The sequence below is a fragment of the Argopecten irradians genome, chromosome 14 (genome assembly GCF_041381155.1).
Source record: "Argopecten irradians isolate NY chromosome 14, Ai_NY, whole genome shotgun sequence".
Lineage (NCBI taxonomy): Eukaryota > Metazoa > Mollusca > Bivalvia > Pectinida > Pectinidae > Argopecten > Argopecten irradians.
The window spans coordinates 38,608,006-38,635,306 of record NC_091147.1 but is presented as its reverse complement, the minus strand read 5'-3'; the positions used below and the strand labels follow the sequence as shown (position 1 = coordinate 38,635,306).

Here is a 27,301-nt window from a genome sequence, read left to right as displayed (position 1 = left end):
GGTCCTATTATTTAGTGTCCCCTCATCCTGGTTTTTATTTTTTTTAGTGCCTTGGGTATTTATTGGCATTGTAAAAATTGTAATGACGGACACGTAGAGGACGAAGTCCATTTTCTCTTCGCCTGTGATAAATATAGAGCACAACGTCAGAAATTAATCAACGTATGCCATGACGTATGTCCAAATTTTTTACACTTTGATTCACTTAACCAATTTATATGGCTCATGAACAACGAAAACATGAGTATCCTCGTGCCTCTGTCTGATTTTATTTCACAGAACCTTCCTCGGTAATTATATAACTCAATTTCCCACTGAAACGACACAGCCACTTCTCGTTGTCGCTAACAGTTAGGAAGCTAACTATCAAATTGTATACATTTTAACTATCTATCTACTGCTGGTTGTATATCTACTATTATGAGTCTCTAGTCATAAGTGCGTTTTCACTTTAAAAATTGTCCTGTATGAAGTCTACTTTATGTAATCATAAATGTTTTGTATGTCAATGCCCCTGTGTGGGACCTTGATTGGTTTAATAAACATTGTCTATTGTCTATTGGATCAAACATGGTTTAGGTGAATATCATACCATAATCAACACATTAAACGCCCCAATCCCAATTTGCACCATTCCTCTTTTTGAGGCATCAATTTCACTTGCCTCAAATTAATTGCACACTGAAAATATGAAATCTGTATAGCTTTCTTTATTTATTTCTTTTTAAAATTGATTTCTACATTTCTTTGTGCATTAATTTAAGGACTAGTTCAAATTTCATTTTGTTAAGCATCCCCTTATTTTTTTTCCATTTTTTATGCATCCTGGCCTCAATATCATGAAACAATCTTAAATCTAAACCAGTCTGAAGTTTAGACTTAGGCAATCACAGATAATGTTTCAAAAGGTAAAAACTTAAGTCTAAGATTGTTCGATGATCCTGGTGCCAGGACACATATTGGGTCAAATACAGTACATGGTTGACAGGGAAATAAAAGACAAAATACTATTCAATCATCATTGTAATTTATTTTTGATTAATCAACATATTGTATTAGATATAAAAACTCACTCAGGATTTATATAGAATCATTATAATGATAAATGTGTACCACCACAGGGACCTGGCATGAATTTCTAACCAACAATATATATAAATACTGTTGGTTAAAAATTTGTGCCAGGTCCCTGTGTCTACCATAGCCACTCAATAACTTTACAATATGCAATACACCTGGAATTGGTTTCTTGCGAAACAACTGAATTAACTCGTATATATTTTATAAAATATACTAGATTTTTTTTTATATCAACAATAAGAAATATAAAAATAGGATTTATTATTGTCATCATTATATATGTAAAGTGTTGATCCTTTTATCCTGTATTTGCATATTATAGAGTTATTTGTCCTTGCAGGTAGGTATTGATTGTGACGTCATGTGTTTGCGAGCGTAACGTCATATTTTTTGGAGAAAACAGTGTGAATTGCGCCCACAAAATAATGACGTCATAATGGATACCTACGAGCAAGGGAGCTAACTCTGTTATATGCAAAGACGAAATATTTCCTGTGAAATGTGCAGCCAAGACTGAAGCCCTTTAATTGGGGCTGAAAAATAACAACATCAAAGGTTATATTTCTTGTAGCTATTGGTCAAGGGTCAAACAATGAATGTAGGTCAAAAGTATGTAATTTTAATTCAAGATACAAATGTATAAGGAGAGCCATCACATGACCTTGTTGCATGGTGATGTCGAGGTCAAAAGTCAAACCATATATGTAGGTCACCTGGGTGTAGTTTTAATTCCAGACATAAAAAGAGCCAATGTTCTAGTGTTGTTGGTGACAGTGAAACATGACTAGATATCTCCTATTAATAATGCCCTATTGGACAATTATATTTTTTTTTCTAAATTTATTTTTAACAATCTGCACTTATTGGGTCAAATATGACAACACATCAAGAGTAGATAACTCTGGGATATCTATAAAGCGAAGATCACATGGTAATGATATTGCTATATTGGCCTCTGACTTTAATCTCTGCAATTATGTTTGATTTGGGACAATCTTTCATTTGATGTCAGTAAGTGTTTTATTTCTAAACACAGAGAAAGTACAAATGTCTGAAAATGACAATCATTGATTGAAACATTAATGAATAGTATAAGTACAGATTGGTTTAATTTCATTAACAGCCAAGGTCAAGGTCATTTCAAGACATGCCAGGTTTAGAAGGTGGAGGAAAGCTGGAGTACCCGAATAAAACCTCCACCCTACAGTCAATATCTGACAAATTGCCCCACATGGTGTTCAAGTTCGTGACCCTGTGGTGGAAGGCTTCTGGTAATATGTTGCTACTCAATTACTCGGCCACTGTATCCCCCAAATGGTATGGGGAATCAGTGTAGTATAAACATCCATTGCCTGTTCATTCCAGTTTTTTTAGGTAATTAGTGATTATACTTTTGAGGGAATTTACATATTTCAAATTAAGTTTATTTAAATATCTAAAACCATTCAAAATGAAGGAAAGTCCCTTAAGAATTTGTTGTCTAGGTATGTTGCTATTTCACAGGTAATATACTGGATGCAAATCAATTTCACTAATCCACCCCTGAAGACAAATATGAACTGTTCCGATTCTAAGGATGGAAGGGTGTATTATGAATTTTCAGGGGTGAAGGAGTTAATGAGTCAAATAAAACAAAAGGCCAAAAGGGCCTTATATGACTCATCAGACTGGAGAAAATTTCATTGAAAATAGCATTTCCTATACATCTTTTATATGAATAACATTTTAAAGCACACTTTTTGTAATTTAATTTGATTTATCAAGACAATATAACAACATGATAGTGACATGCTTGTATACATACAATATAGCTCAGTACTGGTATCCTAATTACAAATAACTTGTGATAAAAATATATATAAACTTGTATCTTTTATAAATTTTCTAAATATGTAACCGACTATAAATTTACTTTATATGTATATATATTTGTATATAAAAGGTTTGAAACTCTTAAATTAATTTAATAAAACTTACACCGCAAAATAATTTACTTTCGCATGTGATTTAAATTCTCCTATGTCGTGACAATAAAAGAAATCACAAATATAAACCGCCGATAATGGAAAACCAAATTAGTTCAAATTGTGAAATCAAATTGTTTTGGAAAAGACAATAAGCAAGGAATTGCGAAAATAACGTCACTGCGAAAACAAAATGCTTTACAGTATATGAAAAAGGTAAATATTTTCTATAACATATATCAGTTTATTTCAATCAAATTAAATTAGACTTTAAAATTCCACTCCACTACGATACCTCAGCATGACCCCTGGCCTAGAACTGTAACCTAGTGTATCATAGCGGAGTAGAATTAAAAGTCAAATTTTAATTAGATTGCAATTTAATTAAGACAGAGATCCATATACCCTGTAATTCGATATCAATACTGATTTTATCGGTCAGTGTCATCAGCTCAATCATTGCATAAAAATCGGCTCAATCATTACACTGATCAATACGTAAAAAGTTCTTCAATTTTCAAATAAAAAATCTTAAATGTATCCTAACAAAGATTTTCATTCACTCATTGTTTGGTAAAAATTAATCATTCTTTTAGTGTTAAATATTTTCAAATTATTACATAGTCGATAGAAATTATCTGTGGTAATGTTTTGAAAAATGATAAAAGTACTTTCTAAACATTTCTTTGATTTCTTATCTGATGTACAAAGAAGACAATTTTTTTTTACAAAAGTCCCCAAAAAGATCTTTGTGCCCATTTTTCTGTATTTGTATATTACAGAGTTATCTGCCTTTGCGGGTAGGTATTGATTATCACATCATGTGTTTGCAAGCGTAAAGTCATACTATTCTGAGAAAACAACATAAATTGTGCTGCTAAATTAATTACGTCACAATGGATAATTACCCTCAAGGGAATGAAAAGATGGAATAGAATCATTAAAACTATTTGTAAATGAAAGACTTTGCTTTCCATTTTCTTGCATAAAAATTCATAACATTGAAAAATATAAAGTCTGTATATAAAAGATCTAGGTAAGATGGATGTTTAACACACAAACATTGGATGAATACATATCAAAACAAATTACGAATAAGTGAACCTCAAACATAAAGACGACATTATCATAGGCAAGAAAAAAAATGAAGATAATTTAGAGCTATGATTTAATTTTCAGCTAATGAAAAGGGTGTCTGCTCAAAATAAAAACTAAAAAAAAATGAAATGAGATGACTTAAATAATGGCACAATAAAAAACCCGGTAATCCCTTTCAGGCCCCTGTGCTCTCCTCAAAATGGCCACCTAAACATAAAGACGTCATTATTATAGGCAAGAAAAAAAATTGAAGATATTTTAGAGCTATGATTTAATTTTCAGCTAATGAAAAGGGTGTCTGCTCAAAATAAAAACTAAAAATAAAATAAAATGAAATGACCAAAATAATGTCACAATAAAAAACCCGGTAATCCCTTTCAGGCTCCTGTGCTCTCCTCAAAATGGCCACCTAAACATAAAGACGTCATTATTATAGGCAAGAAAAAAAATTGAAGATATTTTAGAGCTATGATTTAATTTTCAGCTAATGAAAAGGGTGTCTGCTCAAAATAAAAACTAAAAAAAAAAAAAAATGAGATGACCAAAATAATGGCACAATAAAAAACCCGGTAATCCCTTTCAGGCCCCTGTGCTCTTCTCAAAATGGCCTCCTAATTGTTTTCAGTATCGACGTCCAGGCTTAAACAAGATGAGAATCAATACATATGGATAGTTATTGTTAAAACGGTACATTGGAGATACCAAAACCAAGCCAATGAATTATTAACATATCTGACATTAGATAAGCTCCTTTCATAATTTCTACAAAATCATCAACAACTTTACATAACATAAATAATTCCCCTTTACACAATAACACTATAGGGCATGGGGCTTTAGAATTAAAATTAAAACTTAACATAATTTGACTAGATAAAAACTAGTCTTCATCAAAGCAATTAATTGGTCAAACAGTATTCATTTTACAATACATGTAGTATCAAAATCCCAAGAAAACAATGGTTTATGAACTTACTGTCTATGTATAAGCAAATATAACATGCATGGATAAATATTTTTGACAGTTTTCATAAAATACACATGTGAATGTTGCTAATCCTTGACTTATTGTCCAATGTGCAACAGAAACATGTTACATAGTATTGCCGTATGCGTCTAAAATAATAGTCTCCACTTCTCCAAGCCCCTTTTGAGTTAAAAAATACAGATTTTTCCAGATAATAATGTTCTTGTTACCAAAATCTTGGATACTGCAGGGGTTCCGATCATATACGATCTCTACACCCCTGGACTATCTCTGATCACATACAATCTCTATACCCCTGGTTTATCTCATAGTAAAACTACAAGCAAAAGAACAGGTATTTCGAGAATCAAGATAGTTATCTAGGGGGTCAGAGATTTGACTGTTCATTCAGTACCACTGACTAAACTTACTGGAAAAGATCAACTACACATGCTCTGCATTTTATAAGGTACCTTGGCCCAGTGTCACTGATTTTTGTTAATAGAAGGAATTCCTTAAGTTAAAATTCCCATACGAAAACATTACAAAAGTTAGAGAAAATCATCTGAAGTTAAAGAGAAAAATGCGTATTGCTTCTCAATGGAGAATTTCAAGTTAAGGAATGTTTGTGAAATTGGGCCCTATCTAGTGATTTTATCATATTATAGTAGTTTTTACTTCATTTTTAGCTTTCAGAGTTACCTCCCCTGTTTTTGTTCATATTTTTTTTTCAGTTTTTTTTTTTCTCACATGCATCTCGTTCAATAAGGAAAAGTAGAATATATATCTATAAACACATTTATATAGTTCTCGTATAAAAATATACAGACATTTTCAACAAGGATCAAGATGTTATTATTCTTCAATCACAGATCATATAATGACATTATTTATATTAAAACTTCACAAAAATATGAAATATAGAATTCGTTTATAGACCTCTTCATCATTAATAATTCTGTATGAATAAGGGCAATCCATAAATAGACAATGCTGATCAGCAATCATTTTTGTGTGGATACATGTATCTACGGAAAAAAAATAGAGTAGATTCCATATGGTAAACCAGCTTTCATTCGCATGGGATTTGCGATTTACTTTCATGAATTTCGCGATCCAAGAAAATTCGTAAAAGTTTATCTCCACGAATTAATACCTTAATCATCTATATTGATAGGAATTGTCGTTCAATTGTTAAATCAGCGAATTTTAATCTTCGCGAACTTATTTTGAAATGGAAATCGTAGAATTTCAATAACTGCGAAAGAAAGTTGGTTTACAGTAATTAGGCCTAAAAAAAATGTCTTTTTAGGGTTACCCGAACGACTCTTATTTTTACCCCCAAAAATTTTTTTCTCCACTCTTTCTACGAAAAAAAAAAAAGTTGGGATTTTGATCTAAGACTCCATATCTGGCCATTACTTTAAATTGAAAGACACTAAAAAAAAAAAAAAATATCCACGACCTACCGACCCTGTATTTTTCGCCAATGTAACCCTAAACAGACTTTTTTTTTGGCTTATAATGAACAATTTAAGCAAATAAGCATTATAAAATGACAGTGCTAATTAGTGTAGTTGAAATTATATACTAAGGATATAGATTTAGTAGATAGAACTCGATCTTAGCTGACATACATGTAGTAGTCTGTCTTTGCATAAATTACAGAATTATCTGTCCTTGTAGGTAGCTATTGATCATGACATCGTTAGAGGTATTGTAATATCACTTTTTATGATGTTTCAGGTCAAACTAATTGGAATGTCTTTTTTTGAATTCAATAACATTTCAAGCACAAATTTTCAAAGGCCCTATGCCTTTCCGAAACTACTTCCAGATTTTAAATGAGCATGTGAAACGAAATTTATCAATTTTGTAAAGCAAGTTGTCTAATGTTTACCGTAGTTGTTCTAATTTAAGGCTTTTATGGTATATATAGCTATGATATAGGTCATTAATATGAATTTTCTGATTGTAGCATTGTTTAAAGAAACTTTTGATTTTTGTTTCGGAAAGGTAGTTGGCCTTTAAGGTATAAAGCTATGATAACTCATTTATGATATATAAACTCTTTGACAAGGTGTCAGGTATGTTAGGTAAAAGATAAATATTTGTACAATATCATTTTGTGAATGAACAGTTCTGGTCCGTACATGTATCATGATAATGGAAAGAATCCTAGAAGTCATCCTCGATATTCCAGTGGTTACTATCACTGTCGTAATATCCACCCCTTCAATATGTCATAGTAGAACTCAAGGCTCTGTGTGAGACCACAAATGAGACAGATAGTTTGTACCTTTAATGTACATCAAAAGGATCTGATAACAGTACACTGTGGTTGACTGTGTATCTTTGAGGTTGGGCGTCGCTCTCTCTCCATAATCTTCAAAGGAAGTCTCTCCAGGTCTGTGATTGGTCAGCTATTTTCTCCTGAACTGCCTTCAGTTTTGCTATGTTTTTTGTTGGGCGTCACTCTTAATATAAGCTTCAAATGAAGTTTTTGTAGGCTTGTGATTGGTCTATTTTCTCTTGAACTGACTTTGGTTTTACTATGACATATTCTGGGAAGGGGGAGGCATACCGTTACAGTGATAGTAACCCCTGGAAAATTGAGGATAACTAGAAGTATGAATCTTTAGTAAATACAATATCTATCTCAATTCAAAACTTTCATATACGTTTGGGCTATAGAAATGCTCTTGAAAATTGAATAATGAAGTTGTATTATACAATCATGTATTCCAAACAAAATTATAGCTATCTATACATAACAATAATATCTTCAGCCTCTTTTTCCACATTTAGCCACATATTTCATTTTTAGAATATGAGGGTTTTTTTATATAAAATTAAAAAAAAAATTTGAAAATTAAACAGATATAATACACATTTTAAGGCATAGATAATAAAATATTATAGCAAAATACATATGTACTCATTTACTTAAAGATGCTCCACCACTGACAAATGATATTTTTTCTCTATCAAAAACAGGATCAGACTATTTGGTATTTTTCTTCAGTTACAAAAATTACTTACTTTACACCATTACCACCATTGGAAAGTTTGAGCTTCTAATTTCACTTCAAGGTAAAAATATTAGAAATAATTAATTGCATCCCGAAAAAATTCCGTGGCACTATGTTCTTTATAGAATGAAGTTCTGACTGCGCATGCACCAAAGCAAAACAAATTATTTTATGTATTATTTTTTGTGCTAATTAGACATATATATACACAATTAAACACCAATTGTTGTTCAAATGATGAGTATCATTTATGGTCTGTCGGCGGCGGAGCATCTTTAAAAGTTCAATAAACTTTTGAAAAGTTATCACATCCTAACTCATGTTTTCCGTTCTTTATCCCTTATTATGTCTTCATCAAAATATATTTCAAATAAGTATCATTGATTTCACAATCTGTTATATATTTCATAGATATGTCAACTAATGTAACACAAGATTTGGTCCCAATCTCTATGATGTATACTTAAAACTATATAGCTGGCTATTTTCGTGGTTCAAAATTTTTGCGATTTGATCTAAAAACCAGAAAATTGAATTTTAGCGATTTTAGAATTATTCACGATATAGATTTTTAAGGTAGATTTAACAATTTCTCATTATTTTGTGTATCAAATTTTCCCGATCATAGCAATGTGCCGCAAAATCGCAAAAATATCATCCCCGCGAAAATAAATGGCTTAAGGTATTTGTCACAAAATGACGGTGACTGAATGTGGGTTTCCTGTGATGTCATATTTCAGAGAGAGATTTTATAGAAAAGTGCTATTTATAGACATTGATGAAAATTTGGAATTCCAACATCACACGGTCCACTTTTATAAAATTAGATAAAATAATGCGATAGGACTGAAGGGTATTACAGTTATATGTATATTTTAACTTGTTCACCCCAGAAGACGCATTTAGGCTCTTCTAAATCAAAGACTAGACCAGTCCATTATAAAATTTAAGGGGTGAATGAGTTAAAATTACCTAGATTTAAATTATTTTGGCAAAAAGTCATTTTAACATTCCTAAAAAGTTTTTATAATTCAATTCTTTTTCTTTTGACTGAGCCCTAAACTCTGGGCACTGCCGTAAAGTGGGTCGTCTTCAAAATGATTTTTCAAATCTGTAAAACTTGGTCGACGTTTTGGGTCCTTCTCCCAACATTTCTTCATCCATTCGTACACTTTCACCGGACAGTTTTCAGGGCACTGTAGTCTCCCACCAGCTTCAACGTACTCGATCACCTAAAAAAACCGTCACAAAAGTTTATAACTCAAACAGCCACCGAGCACACTGTACAACATAAAATGATTGTGTGTACCGTAATCGCCATAATTAGCATTCCTTCCCCTATAAGCACTCCTACTCTTTTCTGGAAAAGGAGTTAACGTTGTATAAGCACCCCCGTCCCATAGATTGAACAATGTTTTAGAACATGTGATGCCACTAACATTAGCATTTTATCCCATATTACATGAACTTGTGAGTCTTTTACATGTGAATAAGGACATAATCATGTATTTCAAAGGTTAAACGGCCTATGTATGTTTACTGTATCAGATTAATGTATCATAAGTACAGAAAGATTTAAAATATGTTCGTCCACAACTTACATTTTGGTTCAGTAATAAGTGCCCCTTTTTTGTTACAATTATTTTAGGGCTATCAGCGATAATTACAGGGAATACAGTATGTGTACTGATTTTCATGGTTCAGACATGTTAACATTTAAGTTACAACTCAAACAGCCATAAAGCATACTGAATAACAAGAAAAGTTTTTATGTGCTAATGTACTTGGTTTAGAGCATCCTCGATACTACAGGGGTTACTATCAATATCGTTATATATCAACTATTGAAATATTCTAAAGAAAATTTGAAGGCTCTTTGTGCTACCACAGATGAAAAGGTAGTTTGGTCCAGACTTTTAATTTAAATCAAAAGAATTGAATAATAGTACATTGTTACTGACTGCAAATTTATATAGCTTATTTTGTGCGGCAAGAGGCCCAGAGGGCCTGTATCGCTCACCTGGTTTGTAATGCCAAGTAATGTTCTGAATACAGGTTCATTGCTTCTTTTCTGAAGGAATTTTAATATTTATCTCTAATTCCCCTATTGGGCCCTACCCCTCCTGCCCCCAGGGGGTCAGAGCCAAAATTTATACAAGTTCTGTTCCCCTTCCCCAAAGGATGTTTGTGGCCAAATTTGGTCACAATCCATGCAGAACTCTAGGACAAGTAGCAATTTATAGGGTTTACTTCTAATTCCCCTATTGGGCCCCACTTCTACTGCCTCCAGGGGGTCAGAGCCAAAATTAATAAAATTTCTATTCTCCTTACTCTAAGGATGTTTGTGGTCAAATTTGGTCACAATCCATGCAGAACTCTAGGACAAGTAGCGATTTAAAGGATTTACCTCTATTTCCCCTATGGGGCCCCACTCCTCCTGCCCTTGGGGGGTGAGAGCCAAAATTTAAACAAGTTCTGTACCCCTTCCCCCAAGGATGTTTGTGGCCAAATTTGGTTACAATCCATGCAGAACTCTAGGACAAGTAGCGATTTAAAGGATTTACCTCTATTTCCCCTATGGGGCCCCACTCCTCCTGCCCTTGGGGGGTCAAAGCCAAAATTTAAACAAGTTCTGTACCCCTTCCCCCAAAAATGTTTGTTGCCAAATTTGGTTACAATCCATGCAGAACTCTAGGACAAGTAGCGATATATAGGATATACCCCTATTTCCCCTATTGGGCCCCGCCCTCCTGCCCCCAGGGGGTCAGAGTCAAAATTTATACAAGTTCTGTTCCCCTTCCCCAACGTTATTTTTTGCCAAATTTGATCACAATCCATGCAGGACTCTAGGACAAGTAGCGTTTTATAAGATTTACCTCTATTTCCCCTATTGGGCCCCGCCTTCCTGCCCCCAGGGGGTCAGAGCCAAAATTTATACAAGTTTCCCTTTCACCCAAGGATGTTTCTTGCCAAATTTGGTTACAATCCATGCAGAATGCTATGACTAGTAGCAATTTAAAGGAAATGTTGACGAACGGACGAAGGACGCCGCGCTATGACAAAAGCTCACCGGCCCTTTGGGCCAGGTGAGCTGAAAATGTTATGAAAGGCTAGCCCATATTTGGCTCTATTAAGTGCCTCTTTAATTATGTGATGCCTCTAATATCTGTATTGTATTCCATAGTATATGGTACATCTGAATCATGACATGATAATGCGTCTCGTAAAGTTAAAGTGAATAGTCGGGCAAAGAAAACCAGTCTAAATGCATTCATTGGCCTTCCAAAAGTTCTCACATATTAATACGACGGCCAAGTTCTGCTTAGCTTCCCAGTTCTGACCATTAAAGTAAAGAAAAGTTGAAAGCATTGAAAGCGAGGCTGCGGGGAAATGTAACCACGGACATAGTAAGCCGGGAGGACGTTTTAGAATTCCCATACTTTAAATTAATTTCTTCGTACGCAGACAGATTTTGACGAGAGATTTTAAATTTTCTATTTCATAAGAAATTATACTGGATACATTCACACCATTTTTACCGACTTTAGCCATCCTTGCCCGACTGTTCACTTTAAAAGGTTTACTGCAACGGATTAATGTGCCATGAGTATAGAAAGAGTTGAAATATGGCTGACTTTTTCCTATACAACTTATATTTTGGTCACCAATTATAATAAGCACCCCCTTTGTTACAATTTTTTAAGTGCTCAGGGCACTAATTACGGCGAATACGGTAATCAAACATGGGTCTGACAAGTAGCTAGGAATATCAAAACGACTGTGAAATATCTTGACAGTTCAACACTCAGCTAAATTCATTCACCATGGTAGAGGTATCAGTATCTACTCAGTGGACCTGAGGGGCCAAACCATATCAGATTCTAATCATCCATCTTCATCTCCATGATTATCACGGTTGGAAAATCTCGCTCACCTCTATGCCCTTTTTGTCTCCATATGGTTGTTCGCCAAAGGAAAACATTTCCCAGAGAGTCACTCCGTAGCTCCAGACATCGGTGTGATGGGTGAACTTTCCAAATGACACACACTCGGGTGCATACCTGGACAAAAACAGAAATTCCATTTTCATGTCTGGTACATACTTTGTTAAATACGGTAACTTTTATTTTCATACCTAGTGTGTACGATGAGTAAATATAGAAACTTTCATTTAAATTTCTGGTGCATTCTTAGAGAAATATGGAAACTTTCATTTAAATATCTGGTGAATTCTTTGAGAAATATGGAAACTTTCATTTAAATATCTGGTGAATTCTTTGAGAAATATGGAAACTTTCATTTAAATATCTGGTGCATACTTAGAGAAATATGGTAAATTCATTTAAATATCTGGTGCATTCTTTAACAAATATGAAAACTTTGAGTTTCATATCTAGTGTATTATGATAAGTTTTTTTTTCTTTAATTTTTTTTACTTCTAGTGAAAGATGTACATATGTATGCAAATTGTTTTTCCTTTTCAAAGCACATCTTTAAAGAAAATATGAAAAAAAAAATTTACATTTTCAAAACATTGTTGGACAAATTGTATTTATTTTTGCTTTTGGCACAAAACTAAACAAAAGAAAAGTAAATTAAATGTAAAATATGATTGAAAATACCTAGGCTGCAGTATTTCAAAATACTTTTGGTTTATTAGTTTAACGTCCTATTAACAGCCAGGGTCATGTATGGACGTGCCAGGCTTGTTGGTGGAGGAAAGCCGGAGTACCCGGAGAAAAAACACCGAACATGCGGTCAGTACCTGGCAACTGCCCCACATAGGATTCGAACTTGCGACCCAGAGGTGGAGGACTTGTGGTAATATATCGAGACATCTTAATCACTCGGCCACCGCGGCCCCACATTTTTCCCAAATACAGATTTTGTTTTATTCTCACCATTTGATAGGCCACCTGCCGCCTTTAGAGGCTTTGTAATACTGCCCTTCTTCATAGGCTCGGGAGAGACCAAAGTCACTGATCTTAACCTATATGAGAAAAAAAAAATAAAAAATTTATTTAAAAAAAAAAAAATAAAAAATTTATTTAAAAAAAAAAAAAAAATCAAGTAAAGTCAGCTGCATTTTCTAAATAATTGTTTCCCTTCAAAATGGAAGTAACGAGAATTCTAACATTATTCTGCCAAAGGTGATATTTTCTTCAGTGATTTTTAATCCAGGTTTTTAATTCACATCTTTCTCAATTTTCAATGAAGTTGTTAATTGATTTCAATTTTAATTTCATTTTAAGCAGTATGTAACACTAAGATTGTGTTGACATCTGCTTTTTCCTTTGCTATTTATAGATTTTAATTACATGAAAAAGCTCCACCAATCACAACACTGCATTCTTTTTGCAAATCAAAAAATTTAAAGGATGAATTTTAAACACATTTGTCTTTTTAGCATGGTCTTCAAACAAATACCAATTATAGAGTATAGACAAATTGATATGGGTCAAAACAAAAAATTCACAATTTTTACTTTTGGAGAAAATTATAGGCCTACAAATTTAAGTTTCACAATCTGGCCATAAAAGTACAAAAAATGTACAAAAAAAAAAACAATGTAAATGATCAAACATTTATCTGTTATTAATTTTCACAGTCACATCAATGTCATGAACAATCGCAAAAACAATATCTCTTAAAAATAATTGGCTATGGTATAATACCTGTGTTTTTGATTCCACAAGAATGTTTCTCGCAGCCAGATCACGATGGACAATTTTGCGTTGTTCAAGATAATGCATTCCATCAGCTATTTGAGATGCCCAGAGGAACAAGGTTGGGTCGACTTTTATCTTTCCTTTATGCTTTTCCAAATAATCACATAGTGCACCATATGGAACAAATTCCTCGACCTAAGAAAATGAAGTAACCATGGTGAACAATTAAAAAAAAAAAAAAAATTCAGCATGCAGGCAAATGACTGTTGTATAGATGCTAATGTTCCCAAGGATTTTAATTTTGCTAAATTAGCGGATTCATCCAAATTCGTAAAATTTAATATCACACAAAATTTAATGTAATTTGTAGCTTGGGTTTTGTTATACATACCAACATAAATGGATTTTCACAAATACCAAACAGCTTTACAATAGAGGGATGGTCGAGATCCTGCATCAAGATGGCCTCTCTAAGGATCCCTTCATTGACCCCAGCTCCTGGCTCTGTTTGGTGGAACGTTTTCACTGCTACATCAAACTGAAACAAATGATTACAAAGTTTGTTGTAATCTTTCTGTTAAAATTACACACATGTACTGTATGGCCTAAACAGGGTTCTGAGATCCCTAAACGACGTGGGTAAAGTACAATTTACCGTCAATTAGTCCCACTTTCCGGTGTTTATGACATGTCTAGGAATAATCTCCAAACCCTGGTATTATAATAATAATTATATTTCCTTTGAAAATAATTGGCTTTACAATATCTAGAAACTTCTGATGGAGGTAGGCTAAAAATTATAAAAAAAAAAAAATGTGACTAAATATTCTGTGTTGAAGCCATTATCTAAATCATCTATAATGGAAAAAGTTGAAAACCAGAGACAAGAATTTGTATTAATTAACTAGAATTCAAAGCGACACATTTCGTACACCACAAGGAATCAATAGATACTTGATTGAGACTTAATCAAGCGAGGGAATTGTACTACCCCCTCCTTTCCATAATTTACATTTACCTTCTTCTTGAATACTTTGCCACTTTCAGTGTACTTTCCCTTTTTCACAGCCCCATATTCCCCCTCACCTAGATCTTGTCCTGTGAAAAAAAATATTAATACATTGTAGTCTCTATAAAGACTACCCAAGCGACAATTGAAGCAAGTTTTTTCAAAGATTTTAACCTTTTTGACCTCTGTGACCAATATCAGGTCTCTAGGGCTCTTAGTAATTGACAAGAAGTTATCAAAAAATAGTTTTTTTTAACCACTGTAACCTTGAATGAAGGTCAAGGTCATTCATTTGAACAAACTTGGTAGCCCTTCATGCCAGCATGTTGCAATTCCAATATGAGTACCCTGGGCCTTTTGGTCATTGAAAAGAAGCAGTTTGAATGGAAAGCTTACGCATGGTGGACAGCATACAACACACAGCGACGGACAATAGGTCATCCTAACCCTTTCTGACCTAAAATTGAAAGAGATTAAAAAAAGGGAGATTACCAAATGTGTCTCATATGTTGTAGTTGTAAAAACTTTACCAAGTTGAATATCTTTAAAGTCGATAATTTTCTTGAACTCTTCACAGCTCTGTTGTCTCGTTTCACTAAGCATCATTTTTGAAGGAAGCTGTCAATGAGAACATATAAAAGTCAGTAAAAAACAAGCAGCAAAGTTTGCCTTAACTAAGAAGAGCTAACTTATTCATCCCTAAAATTTCATTATGGACTGTTCTAGTGCTTGATTTAGAAGAGTCTAAATGCGTCATCAGGGGTGAATGAGTTAGCCAAGTACATTTTGACCCATGGGCATTTTGAAATTCTAAAAATTCTGCATTTCCTTCTATCAGATATTTGCCAAGACATAATACAACATTAGTTTTATAATCTTGTATCATTGCAGAAGTTAATGCCAGTTTTTAACTGAATTTGAAATTAATGCCTGTCCGTCTACTCGTGACCGGACAATTTTTTCAATGTAGCTGGTCTTTTCATCTTCAACTTTTGGTCCAGATAGCGGATATACAAAACAAAAAATAGCAGCAAAATTGTAGAACGGTCGAAGATCAAACTGTACAAAAAAAAAATAATCGTAATATTCTGGTTTTCAGTCAACTTTAATTGTTGAGAGGGCATGACACTAATTCGGATAATTTTGTTAGTAAAACTATAACTTTGTTAGTTCATTTTTGTAATTATATAGACTACAAGGATAAATTATGACTTTGTAAGGACCAGTAACTTTCTGTCAGGACTAGTAACTTTTAGTGTTAGTCGGTCCTTAGGACCAGCAGGAAAAAATCCTTATGGGAAAACACTGGTTGGTTTAGGATAACAACAATTCAACATTTGCATCGAAACCTTAACCAGAAATGTGAATGCTGAAGCCAGAATGGTAAAATAAAGCCTTTTCTCATCAAGGTATGCCAAAAGGTGGACATAATACAATCTGTAATATATCAAACATATGGGAAACTTCATCACCACCAGCTTTCCTCACCACAAGTTGATTGTTTTCCTCCGAGTACTACGGCTGTCCTTCACTTTCTAACTCATATTCTTCAATGACCCTGGCGGGTTAATAAGCTATCAAATCACACAACAAACTTGTTAGTAGCTCATCTGATTGGTTTGCTTCACATATTCATATTCTCTTTTTTGCGTATTGCAGAGTTACCTGCCCTTGTGAGTAGGTATGATTGTGACGTCATCATTTGGGGAGTGCAAATTATGTTAATTTTCCACCAAAAACAGTGATGTTATACTCACAGAAACATGACGTAACAATCCACAAGGATAGATAAACATCAATGATTTTGATTTATTTAAAAACAGTAATAAAGGTCTAAGAAAGAGGCCAATACAATATACCGTATTCGACACAATAAGGGCCCCGTACCTATCAGCACACCTCCACATTTTTAGGCCTCAATTACACCCATGCTGACTTTAAATACACACTGAAAGTATGATAACTCTTTTTGATTTTGTTTGTTAATTGATTATTGACTTACACTGTAATGTTTTAAAAGATTTGCCCAAATTTGGTTCTTTTAAGTGCCCCTTAATTTGAAAAAAAATTTAACCACTCTTGGCGCTTATTTGGTCGAATACGGTAAATATGAAATCTTGGGTTCAATTTACATTGCGACTTGGCGGTAGTTGTGGGGGTTCTTCTGGTGACATTATGGCCTCTGCATATGCTTCCTCAGGAACCTCCGGTTCATCCCTAGGGGGCAAGTTAGGCTTCGGCACCGATACTGAAGGCAAAATGAAAAATGTATCTTACATATATTCATCAGTTAACTTGATAAAAAAATTGTTTAAAAAAATTATCCGTTTCTTCATCCAACTGAGATCGATAATTTGTATCAAAGTATTGTTGGAGAAATGTATTATTTATAGAGAGTCTCATATCTGTGCTGATATGTATTTCCTCAATTTTCATAGGATTAGAGTTCTGACATTCATTTGATCAGGGTCTGTATAAAATTGCTGAATAATTCACTGAATTCTGACAATTACATCATGAACAACGGCAGATGCGTAAAAATAACGGTTTTAGAAGACATTTGAATAGCAGAATACTTACTATATTTATAACAATATTATTGAATATCATTGTTGTACACGGGTGTACATATAATAGCAATAAATAATGTGACATGTAATATCAGTACCGATTTACATGTGTGACAACACTGTCTGTATTAAATAATTAAAATGCAATTTTAATACAATTTATACATGCTGAAGGTTTATTAATTACAATCTTTTAAGTATAGTAAGATGTAGTTCCTACTCAACGTTATTCAATAGAGGGAGGGCGCAGGGTCACAGAGGTGAAAAGGTCATGCGCACTAATTCGATTTATGTAAGATAGCGCACTATCTACACTGGCCAGCCACTGTAACAGGTGTCAGTTTTGAGATGGACACAAGTCAAGGTCAGTAATTTGTACCGTGTACTTTGGAATTGAAGCTGTTTGTTTTTGTCATGGAATCTGTAGATGTTTTGATTCTCGGACATAGTTTTGTTAGACGGTTACGAGATGATTTGACAGGTTCATGGACAAACTTAGGTTTCGACCTTGACTCGGTCCGCGTCCATTGTATCGGAAAAGGGGGGAGTCGGGTTCGCGATCTCCCTTTCATGTCTAGTTCAATCTCAGAGATACAACCTAAGATTGTTTTACTGCAAATCGGTGGTAATGATCTGGACTCAACCGATCATGATTGTGTAGCGGAACGGTTGCCCAATGACTTAATATCTGTGGCACAGTGGCTTCGTGCGGGGTTCGGCGTGGGCCAAGTTGGCATTATGCAACTTTTTTATAGGACAAGGACAAGATCCGTACCAGTGGATATTTATAATAGGGCCGTGGATAGTGTCAATGATAGGGTGAAAATGATGTGTGAAGAAGCACAAGGATGTTTTTATTGGAGGCACAAAGGCCTTAAGACGGCTGCCCTTCTTTGTTTAAAACAAGATGGCGTCCATCTCATTCAGGCTAAACAGCAGGAGCTTTCCACCTGCCCTGTCAATGCCCTTTATCAGTATGTCCAAATACGGGGGTCATCACCAGGCCCTTTATTTATCTTTCCAGGCAATATTCCTGTGTCATACCAACACTTTAGTTCATGCCTAAGAAACTCTCTTATATGGGCTGGTTTCCAACCTAACCAGTATACCAGTCACAGTTTTCGCATTGGGGCAGCTAGCACTGCTGCTGCGTCCGGTGTTCCAGATGAAGAAATACAACACATGGGTAGGTGGAAGTCTCTGGCCTTCAAACGCTACATTAGACTTCCCACTCTTTTTGATGTTACAACCCCTCATTAGACAGATTTCAACCTAATACTCGGTCTACACCTTTATCAGGTGTAACAGAACCTTTGTAATTATGCTCTCAAAGCTATTTCAGACAAGGTTTAAGTTCTGAAGAAGCGTGATTCCTTATTATTTACGGTTTGATTTTCTTGTTATATTACCTTGTTCGTGCATACATATGATGGTTAAAACTGGGCATAGGGTCGAGTTTACTGCCATCTGTGAAGTGTAACTGTTTTTGATTAATATACCTATTAGAAACTGATATTAGGTCAGCTTATGTAAAAATTGAATGACCACAATGCTATTTTACTTCTTACTGCTGTTAAACTGTACATAATGATATGTGAACGTTAACCTGGGCATAGGGTCGAGGTTGATATAATGCCAGTATAGAATGTTTGTTGATGATTAATAGTTTTTGTAAGTTTGTATATGTACCTTGTATGTTTGCACATTTTTGCCATTATATTTGTTAACCACAAATATTTTACATTTTTTCATAAAGATGGTGTTTACCTGGGCATAGGGTCGAGGTTAAACTATCATTTTTGTCTTTTTCACTTAATTTTCTGAACAAACTACATTTGCACATTGATGAAATGTCATACCTTATCTTGTCAACCTGGGCATAGGGTCGAGGTTAATTTTGTATCACATTGTACAATTGTGTTTTGATTATGGATGGGCGACTGGGTGATGAACGCTACAGGACAACTGTTTGGAAACAATTTGGACTCAATGATTCTCTCCTGGTGCAATTTACATGTGATTTGATTTTGGTTCTACCATCAGATACTTTTTAAGCGTGACCATGTGCCTTCATGGTGTGTTTGCTGACTCTAACTCTGTGCTTTTGTTGAAGTATACAGACTATACACTATACTTATAAGCCAAGTGGGCGGACACATTTTTATCCTTTTGTTTTCCCATGTTATAGGTACATATATATGATTTGGGGCACCTTCTTCCAGAAGGCTCTTATATATATATTCGGACAGGACTTCGGGTGGGGTATGGTCTCTGATTATTTATAATCTGATACCATTGTGGCGTTTTTGTATCCCCACCTTGTACCAAAGTTTATATCATACCTTTGTTTATTGTTTGAAATATCAACTTGCGAAAGCAAGTCTATTTCAATTGTCGTTTAATCAATAAACGGCCAATTTCAATTCAATCAAACTTGTCTGGTTTTTTGTCCTTTGGTACAACTAGCTCGTCCTGTCCGAAGTCATGTATAATAAATAATTAAAATGCAATTTTAATACAATTTATACATGCTGAAGGTTTATTAATTACAATCTTTTATGTATAGTAAGATGTAGTTCCTACTCAACGTTATTCAATAGAGGGAGGGCGCAGGGTCACAGAGGTGAAAAGGTCATGCGCACTAATTCGTTTTATGTAAGATAGCGCACTATCTACACTGGCCAGCCACTGTAACAGGTGTCAGTTTTGAGATGGACACAAGTCAAGGTCAGTAATTTGTACCGTGTACTTTGGAATTGAAGCTGCCCACCTCCTTCCCTACATCCTCCTTGTATTAGAAAGAGTTGAGTACATGTTTTTAATTATTGAGTGTAAGTTATATTAACACATTGCGTTGATATCAAGTCAGTATCTTGTTTGTGTGATGTTAAATGAAGACCTCTGGTTTTATTCATCTTATTATTTCTTTGTTTATGGTGTGGCGTTTTTGTATCCCCACCTTGTACCAAAGTTTATATCATACCTTTGTTTATTGTTTGAAATATCAACTTGCGAAAGCAAGTCTATTTCAATTGTCGTTTAATCAATAAACGGCCAATTTCAATTCAATCAAACTTGTCTGGTTTTTTGTCCTTTGGTACAACTAGCTCGTCCTGTCCGAAGTCATGTATAAATTGCACTATTCTCAAACAGTACTTCGTTACAATTCAGCCTCTGAGTGGTAGGGGTTTGCATCGTTCTCAGTTGGGGTAGGGCAGAAGTAATACATTCAAAACATTTTTTTTTTAAATCCACATGAGGACAAGATAAAAACAAGAGCTGTTTGAGAACAGAAAAGCTTGTTGATTTAAATCAGGTTCCTTGTAATTTACCAGTATTATAATATATAGCAATGCCATTACATAACTTTTCAGCCCATTAGGCCTCTTGAAATTTTAAAAATTAAGCAGTTTCATCCTTTCAGTGATTGTCAATCCCCTTCGTGAGGCAAGCTAATGACCAACACAAAGCAGGGCATAAAAAGTTTTGGCAAACATAATATGACAGTCTTCTGTCAATGCTTGGATTCCAGAGACATTGTTTTGTTAAACCCACAGAATGTTGTACAATTGCTATCAAGTTTTCATCTAACTGTGATATCATTGGTGAAATCATACATCCCTGAAAGTATATTCGAACTACTCAAACCTATTCAATGGCTAGAACAGTTCCTTTTGAATTTTTAGGCGCTAATTAAAAGTGTTTTCAAGGTGTTTACATAAGACATACCTTGAGCAGTGGTCCTCTCATTTGCATGAGAATAAACAAGTTCTTCATGACCTGAAAAAACGAATAGAAAAGAAATTACTTGTTTCTTTAAAAATAATCTAAATCATGAATTGAAATTTCTGAAAATCCAACAATAGATTTGGTTCATCAGTTGAAATTAAGTTATATCAAATAGTAATTACAATGATTTCTTAATAACTTTCGTAAAGCAGTTGTTGAAATTCGATACTAACAAGCATGCCTTCATTTTAAACTGGTTGCCATATTTAGAAGTTACGATTATTGTCGAACAGAAGTTCATGACCCGTTCTCGGAAGAATTCGGACAGACGTTACGTAGTAACAATAGTCACATGACGTTCTCTTCTACTTTCGGCTTGTTTGACTAAGTGGGACCTACCTAGCGATGTTCAATATTTATTTGATTTATATCAAAAGTTTCCTAATTATTATCAATCATCTTCACTTCGATTTAGTCCTGTCTCTGCCTAATTTACAACAGGATATTTTTTCAACATTCTCCTAAATCATGAAAAAAATAAGACAGATACGGATATTTGGACTTAAAACACATAGCTACAAAAACGCTGTATTTGACTAGGTGGCTGAAAAGCGTTATTTCCATTATGGAAGTTATCAATTAGGGGTTGGTATTACCTGTGAAAATTATATCATGATATATATTGTGATATTGTATACAATATTGCGATATACTACAATATTTACAGTTTGCACTGAAATGGACTCAATAACCATGCTTTCTAGTATAATCATTATCAGCGTATAATGATAGCACAACACGTGCGGCGATTCTATTATTAAGGGAATAGTCGATGGCGTAGCAACATGGGGTCATGACCCCACTTTTGGTGGGGGTTACATAATTTACACGAGCTCCATTACCATTATACCCTCATATCCTCAACAAAATAAACATCTATTCCTTAAATATATTGTTTATATTATATTTTAAACAGCTATAGTCAAAATTTTCACTAAAAACAATGAAATTAAATTGAGAGTTTTTAAATTTTTTGCGATCTGGCTTTAAGGATGTATATGACTTAACCATTTCTAAATATTTCGTGGATCAAATTTTTCGCGATCATATCAATGACCCGCAAAATCGCTGAAATATCATCCCCGCAAAAATAACTGGCTATATGGTAAATTCCAACAGAAATCTGTAACAAAACGTAATTTTTATGAGTTTTACTCACAAGGGCAGATAACTCTTTATCATACTGTATATGCAAGACAGAATAACAGAAGCGAGAGAACTAACCAGGTCGTATTGAAGCTGTCAATCGTGTGGTTAGTCCATCCGCCTGGCGCATGTAGTGGTCGATTAGACGCTCAAGTGATGGAAAGAGTGGCCCGTTGTCAATGTAATAGACTAGCTTGTTCTTATAATCCTGAAAACGGTATATCATTTCATGTATAGTCAAACCTGCTATAAAGGACACCTGTCCATAAAGAACAGATTCATCAGCTCCCATTGGTGCAATTTACTATAGAACTATCCTCTATATAATGGACACGTGTGTATATATAAAAACACCTCTATACATGTATAAAGGACACCTGTCTATAAAGGAAAAGAATTATTCTCTTGCAGGTAGATCATGGAATCTTTATTTGATAAAATTTAATTTTACTGTTTTCAGAGTAAATTATGCAAATTTTTTTCCCACAAAAATAACCAAATACATATAATTATACAACATATATCTTCACAGAAAGCATATTCTGTCATATCACAGAGTTACCTCCCTTGCAGGTAGGTATTCAAAGTGATGTCATTGTTTTTTGAGCAATGATGTTACAATCAAAATACATACAAGCGAGGGCAGATAACTCTGTAATATGCAAATACAGAAAAGTACAAACAGACTTACCTTGACTTTGACCTCAAAGTTATAGTAATTCTTTTTAAAGCAGAATGTAATCACATGGAAGTTAACATTTCGGCGACTTTTTCGCACCAGGAACAATCCATCTGTTTTGTGGTAGGAATCCAGCAATTGGCAAGCTTGCTGTGGAATTAAACAGAAATTGATATCAAAGTACTGAGAGTACTGAAAATAAAATTTAGATTGGATTTAATGTTCTATTAATAGCCAGAGATAGCCTCCCTTGTATGCAATCTAATTAAAATTAGACGTGTAATCCCACTCCACTACGATGCTCTACGCTATACTCCAATACAAGATCTAACAATTCCCTGTTTTGGGTCACATTAGTATGACCCCTGTGGTTAGCCAATCAGCATCTCGCCTATGTAATCTTCAGTGTGGTTGATTCATTTGGAAGTATAAACGGCTAACAGTGCGTCCAAGATGTTCCGATTCTAGGCCAGGGGTCATGATTAGGTGAAGTCTAATTCTAAAGTCTAAATTTATGGAGAAGATTTATAAAGGCTTAGCCTGTTATCTAATCCATTTATATGTATTTTCATATAATAAAATTTGTTGAAATAAAGTCTAATTTTAATTTAATTGCCTTGTATGCAATACTGATGTCAGGGTGATTCCTTAAGCCTAGACTAGAGAAATTTTCTGTGTATTACCAGCGCCGTGGTATAGCCCACAGGAAGCAAAATAAGGCGTTTTCTATAATTTTTTAAAAACAGATAACTCACACCGGCAGATTGCCCACGGGTAATACTATGATGTAATCCTTGAAAGTGTAGCATGTACTTATACCAGCGCCGGGGTATAGCCCACAGGAAGCAAAATAAGGCGTTTTCTATAATTTTGTAAAACAGATAACTTACACTGGCAGATTGCCCCCGGGTAATACTATGATGTAATCCTTGAAAGTGTAGCATGTACTTATAGTAGTACGTGAGTCAATATATGCTATAGTGATTGGCTTATTCAAAGACATGTAGAGTTCCCAAAGACATGTAGAGTTCCTAATATCATATTTTTTGTCTGGAAATATTTTTTAAATGCAAGATTCATAGCTCATGTGGAAATACGTTTGTGTATTTAAGAGGGTTACCTGACCTTTTTACAATGTAAAGCCTAAACATTTTTCAAATTTAGAAACAAGTCTGGGAACAGTACGCAGGAAATTATGCAGAAATCATTATCGCTTACCTGTCTGTCCAGATCAGGATGGAGCCAATTTTCCTGTTTTGTGTAGATTGGACGTTGGTCTTTTTTACCTGTGAGAAATATGAACCTCACGTAATTTGTTGCAAGTTTGAAATTATTTCATTTAATGTGAAGATACAAAACCATGTGGTTTAAATGTATTTACTTTAGCGGTAGTTTTATTATAGCACTTTACGCACTGTCTTTGAAGAGCTGATTCATGTACAGCACAATATTTTATTAAAGGGTATTTCTACATTTCCACTTTTGAAATACTGAACTACGCTAATTTATATCTGTACTAGTAACTTAAAACATTTTTTTTCTTCACATTTGCCCTAAAATAAGATGTTTACAGTATCAGCATCCATCATGTTAGGGTTGCCAACATTTTTGGTAGGAAATCAAAGATTTTTAGTATCTGTCTCCCATAAATGCTTATTTATGTAACGTGAGAGGAACTAACAAATATCATGGTAAAACAAGCCTTGAATTTCATAAAATTATGTACATTGTTGAATCTACAAATGAAACAAAACAAAACGATTTTCTTCCATTAGCAATAATGAAAGTGTATAACAGCATAATTCACAGTGTAGAAATGACACCAAGCAAAATCTTTCCTTTGGTACCACTATAGATTTAAAACCCTGCCTTGTAAATTTTAATTTGGTTGGAAATAGATTTTTTCTGTTGCTTGGGCTCCACCCTTTTATCCCGTCTTTGCATATTACAGAGTTATCTGCCCTTGTGGGTAGGTATTGATTGTGACGTCATGTGTTTGCGAGCGTAATGTTATACTTGTCAGAGAGAAAAAAAATGTGAATTTCCCTCACAAAAATATAATAATGACATCACAATGGATACCCTCCCTCAAAGGGAAGTAACTCTGTATTACCAACGGAATACCAACATAAAATACGAACTTACTTAGAAGTTCTATACATTCTCCCCTGTTGTATTTGATAGCAAGGTCAAGCGGCGTTTGTTCGTCCTCAGCTCTCGGCATCAAAGGAGCATTCTGTTTCAACAATGCCTGAAAAGTACAAAAATACACCAATACATGTAATAGACAAAAGATCAGAGGTCTTTAAAATAAAATTCTTCAGTTTCATACCACTAGACCCTGGATATTAATCATAATACTGTATTTGACACAATAAGCGCCTATCGACTTTAAAATAAAATTCTTCAGACAATAATTTTCAATCATACCACTAGTCCCTGGACATTAAGAAGTCATAATACTGTACTTGACACAATAAGTGCCCATCAACGTTAAAAAATTGAAAACTAAAGGGGCACTTCAAAGGAACAAGTTTGGGCTAACTTTCGACAAAATTAATGCACAGAGTAATATGCACTGATAAAGTTACAAAAGTAATCCAAATAGAGAAACCCTTCACCTTTTTTATAGTATCAGTCTGTATTTAAAGATGCTCCAGCGCCGACAGACATAAACAATACTCATCAAATAAATGGTGTTTAATCATATATATTTTAAACAATAAATGGTGTTTAATATTTTCATATATATTATATATATATATATATATATGTGTCTAATTAACACAAAAAATACCTTGTAACATAAAATAATTTATTTTGATTTTGGTGCATGTGCTATTCCATATAGGACATAGTGCCAGGGATTTTTTCAGGATGCAATTAACTATTTTCAATATTTTCATCTTTTTGCAAAAATTAGAAGCTCAAACTTTTTAATGGTGGTAATAGTGCAAAGTAAATAACTTTTGTAGCTGAAGAAAAATATGAAATCATCTGCTCCTGTTTTTGATAGAGAAAAATACTACCTAAGCAGTGGAGCATATTTAAGTGAATGTAAGTGAAGTTGAGGCCCCGAGAAGTCTGAACTGAAATAATTCATTGAGATAAACTTTCATGAATTAACCCTAGTCGTAAAAATGGAAGAACTTAATCGCACATGAGAGAAGGCTGATTTACAGTACACTACACAATCTAATCCACTCACTTTAATACATTCAACATGTCCGCGCATCGCTGCATCATGCATGGGAACCCAAGCAGTTTTCGGTGTGGATGACTGAACATTTGCTCCCCCTTCCTCTACCAAGATAGGAATCATCTCGTGACGGTTGGCTGCACATGACCGCTGTAAATACATATATTTACATTTTCACTTCAGTCCCACTGTGTAACTTCACCAAACGCAGTTGGCAGTCATATAGAGAATGAACTTCAAGCGCTTATCATGACATCATTATCATTGTGGCGTCATAATTGTCGTGCCAGCCATCACCCAAGTTGGCTGTTCAAATGGCTGTTCCATCCATGAAGATAACGAATAATTATTTAATTATAGATGCAAAATTCCTTGGGATTTCATCATAAAATTGAAACCAAATGTAAATATAAGCATTGAATGTCTTTCAGTTGGCATTCATAGCCAATATGAATGCCAACTGGACAGAGGCAAATTCCATGAAGCGTGAGCATTTGTCTCTGTCCAGTTGGCATTCATATTGGCTATGAATGCCAACTGAAAGACGTTCAATGCTTAAATAACCAACAAATAACTTTAAAACATTTAACTACAGTAAAAAATAGTTATAGGAACCAAAGAAATTCCTTCAATACATTCATGGATTTGTTGTAAGCATTTTCATTATGTGTCTAATTAACACAAAAAATACCTTGTAACATAAAATAATTCATTTTGATTTTGGTGCATGTGCTATTCCATATAGGACATAGTGCCAGGGATTTTTTCAGGATGCAATTAACTATTTCAATATTTTCATCTTTTTGTAAAAATTAGAAGCTCAAACTTTTTAATGGTGGTAATAGTGCAAAGTAAATAACTTTTGTAGCTGAAGAAAAATATGAAGTCATCTGCTCCTGTTTTTGATAGAGAAAAATACTACATAAGCAGTGGAGCATATTTAAGTGAACGTAAGTGAAGTTGAGGCCCCGAGAAGTCTGAACTGAAATAATTCATTGAGATAAACTTTCATGAATTAACCCTAGTCGTAAAAATGGAAGAACTTAATCGCACATGAGAGAAGGCTGATTTACAGTACACTACACAATCTAATCCACTC

General features: G+C 34.1%; 2 protein-coding genes across 2 annotated transcripts in view; one reads left to right on the top strand and one right to left on the bottom strand.

Moving 5' to 3' along the window:
* Nucleotides 1-1,010: 1,010 nt before the first annotated feature.
* The window catches only part of LOC138307572 (tyrosine-protein kinase HTK16-like), a 38,565-nt gene continuing 12,274 nt past the window's right edge, over nucleotides 1,011-27,301 (bottom strand). The window contains exons 7-19 of the mRNA XM_069248370.1: nucleotides 25,149-25,254; nucleotides 24,222-24,289; nucleotides 23,016-23,153; nucleotides 22,403-22,532; nucleotides 21,119-21,169; nucleotides 16,952-17,067; nucleotides 15,350-15,437; nucleotides 14,829-14,908; nucleotides 14,202-14,348; nucleotides 13,817-14,005; nucleotides 13,043-13,131; nucleotides 12,076-12,202; nucleotides 1,011-9,373 (exon numbers count right to left, since the gene is read on the bottom strand). Coding sequence (XP_069104471.1) covers nucleotides 9,173-9,373; nucleotides 12,076-12,202; nucleotides 13,043-13,131; nucleotides 13,817-14,005; nucleotides 14,202-14,348; nucleotides 14,829-14,908; nucleotides 15,350-15,437; nucleotides 16,952-17,067; nucleotides 21,119-21,169; nucleotides 22,403-22,532; nucleotides 23,016-23,153; nucleotides 24,222-24,289; nucleotides 25,149-25,254 — 1,530 coding nt within the window. The 3' untranslated portion in view covers nucleotides 1,011-9,172. The remainder of the gene's footprint in view (nucleotides 9,374-12,075; nucleotides 12,203-13,042; nucleotides 13,132-13,816; nucleotides 14,006-14,201; nucleotides 14,349-14,828; nucleotides 14,909-15,349; nucleotides 15,438-16,951; nucleotides 17,068-21,118; nucleotides 21,170-22,402; nucleotides 22,533-23,015; nucleotides 23,154-24,221; nucleotides 24,290-25,148; nucleotides 25,255-27,301) is intronic.
* Nucleotides 17,610-20,516, top strand: LOC138307573 (uncharacterized). Its single transcript, XM_069248371.1, has one exon. It carries the CDS (start codon nucleotides 17,804-17,806, stop codon nucleotides 18,647-18,649), a length of 846 nt encoding a protein of 281 aa, XP_069104472.1. The 5' UTR covers nucleotides 17,610-17,803; the 3' UTR covers nucleotides 18,650-20,516.

What these genes read in the sequence shown, in the direction of transcription:
- LOC138307573 (XM_069248371.1), top strand. Translation starts at nt 17,804, where the DNA reads ATGGAATCTGTAGATGTTTTGATTCTCGGACATAGTTTTGTTAGACGG.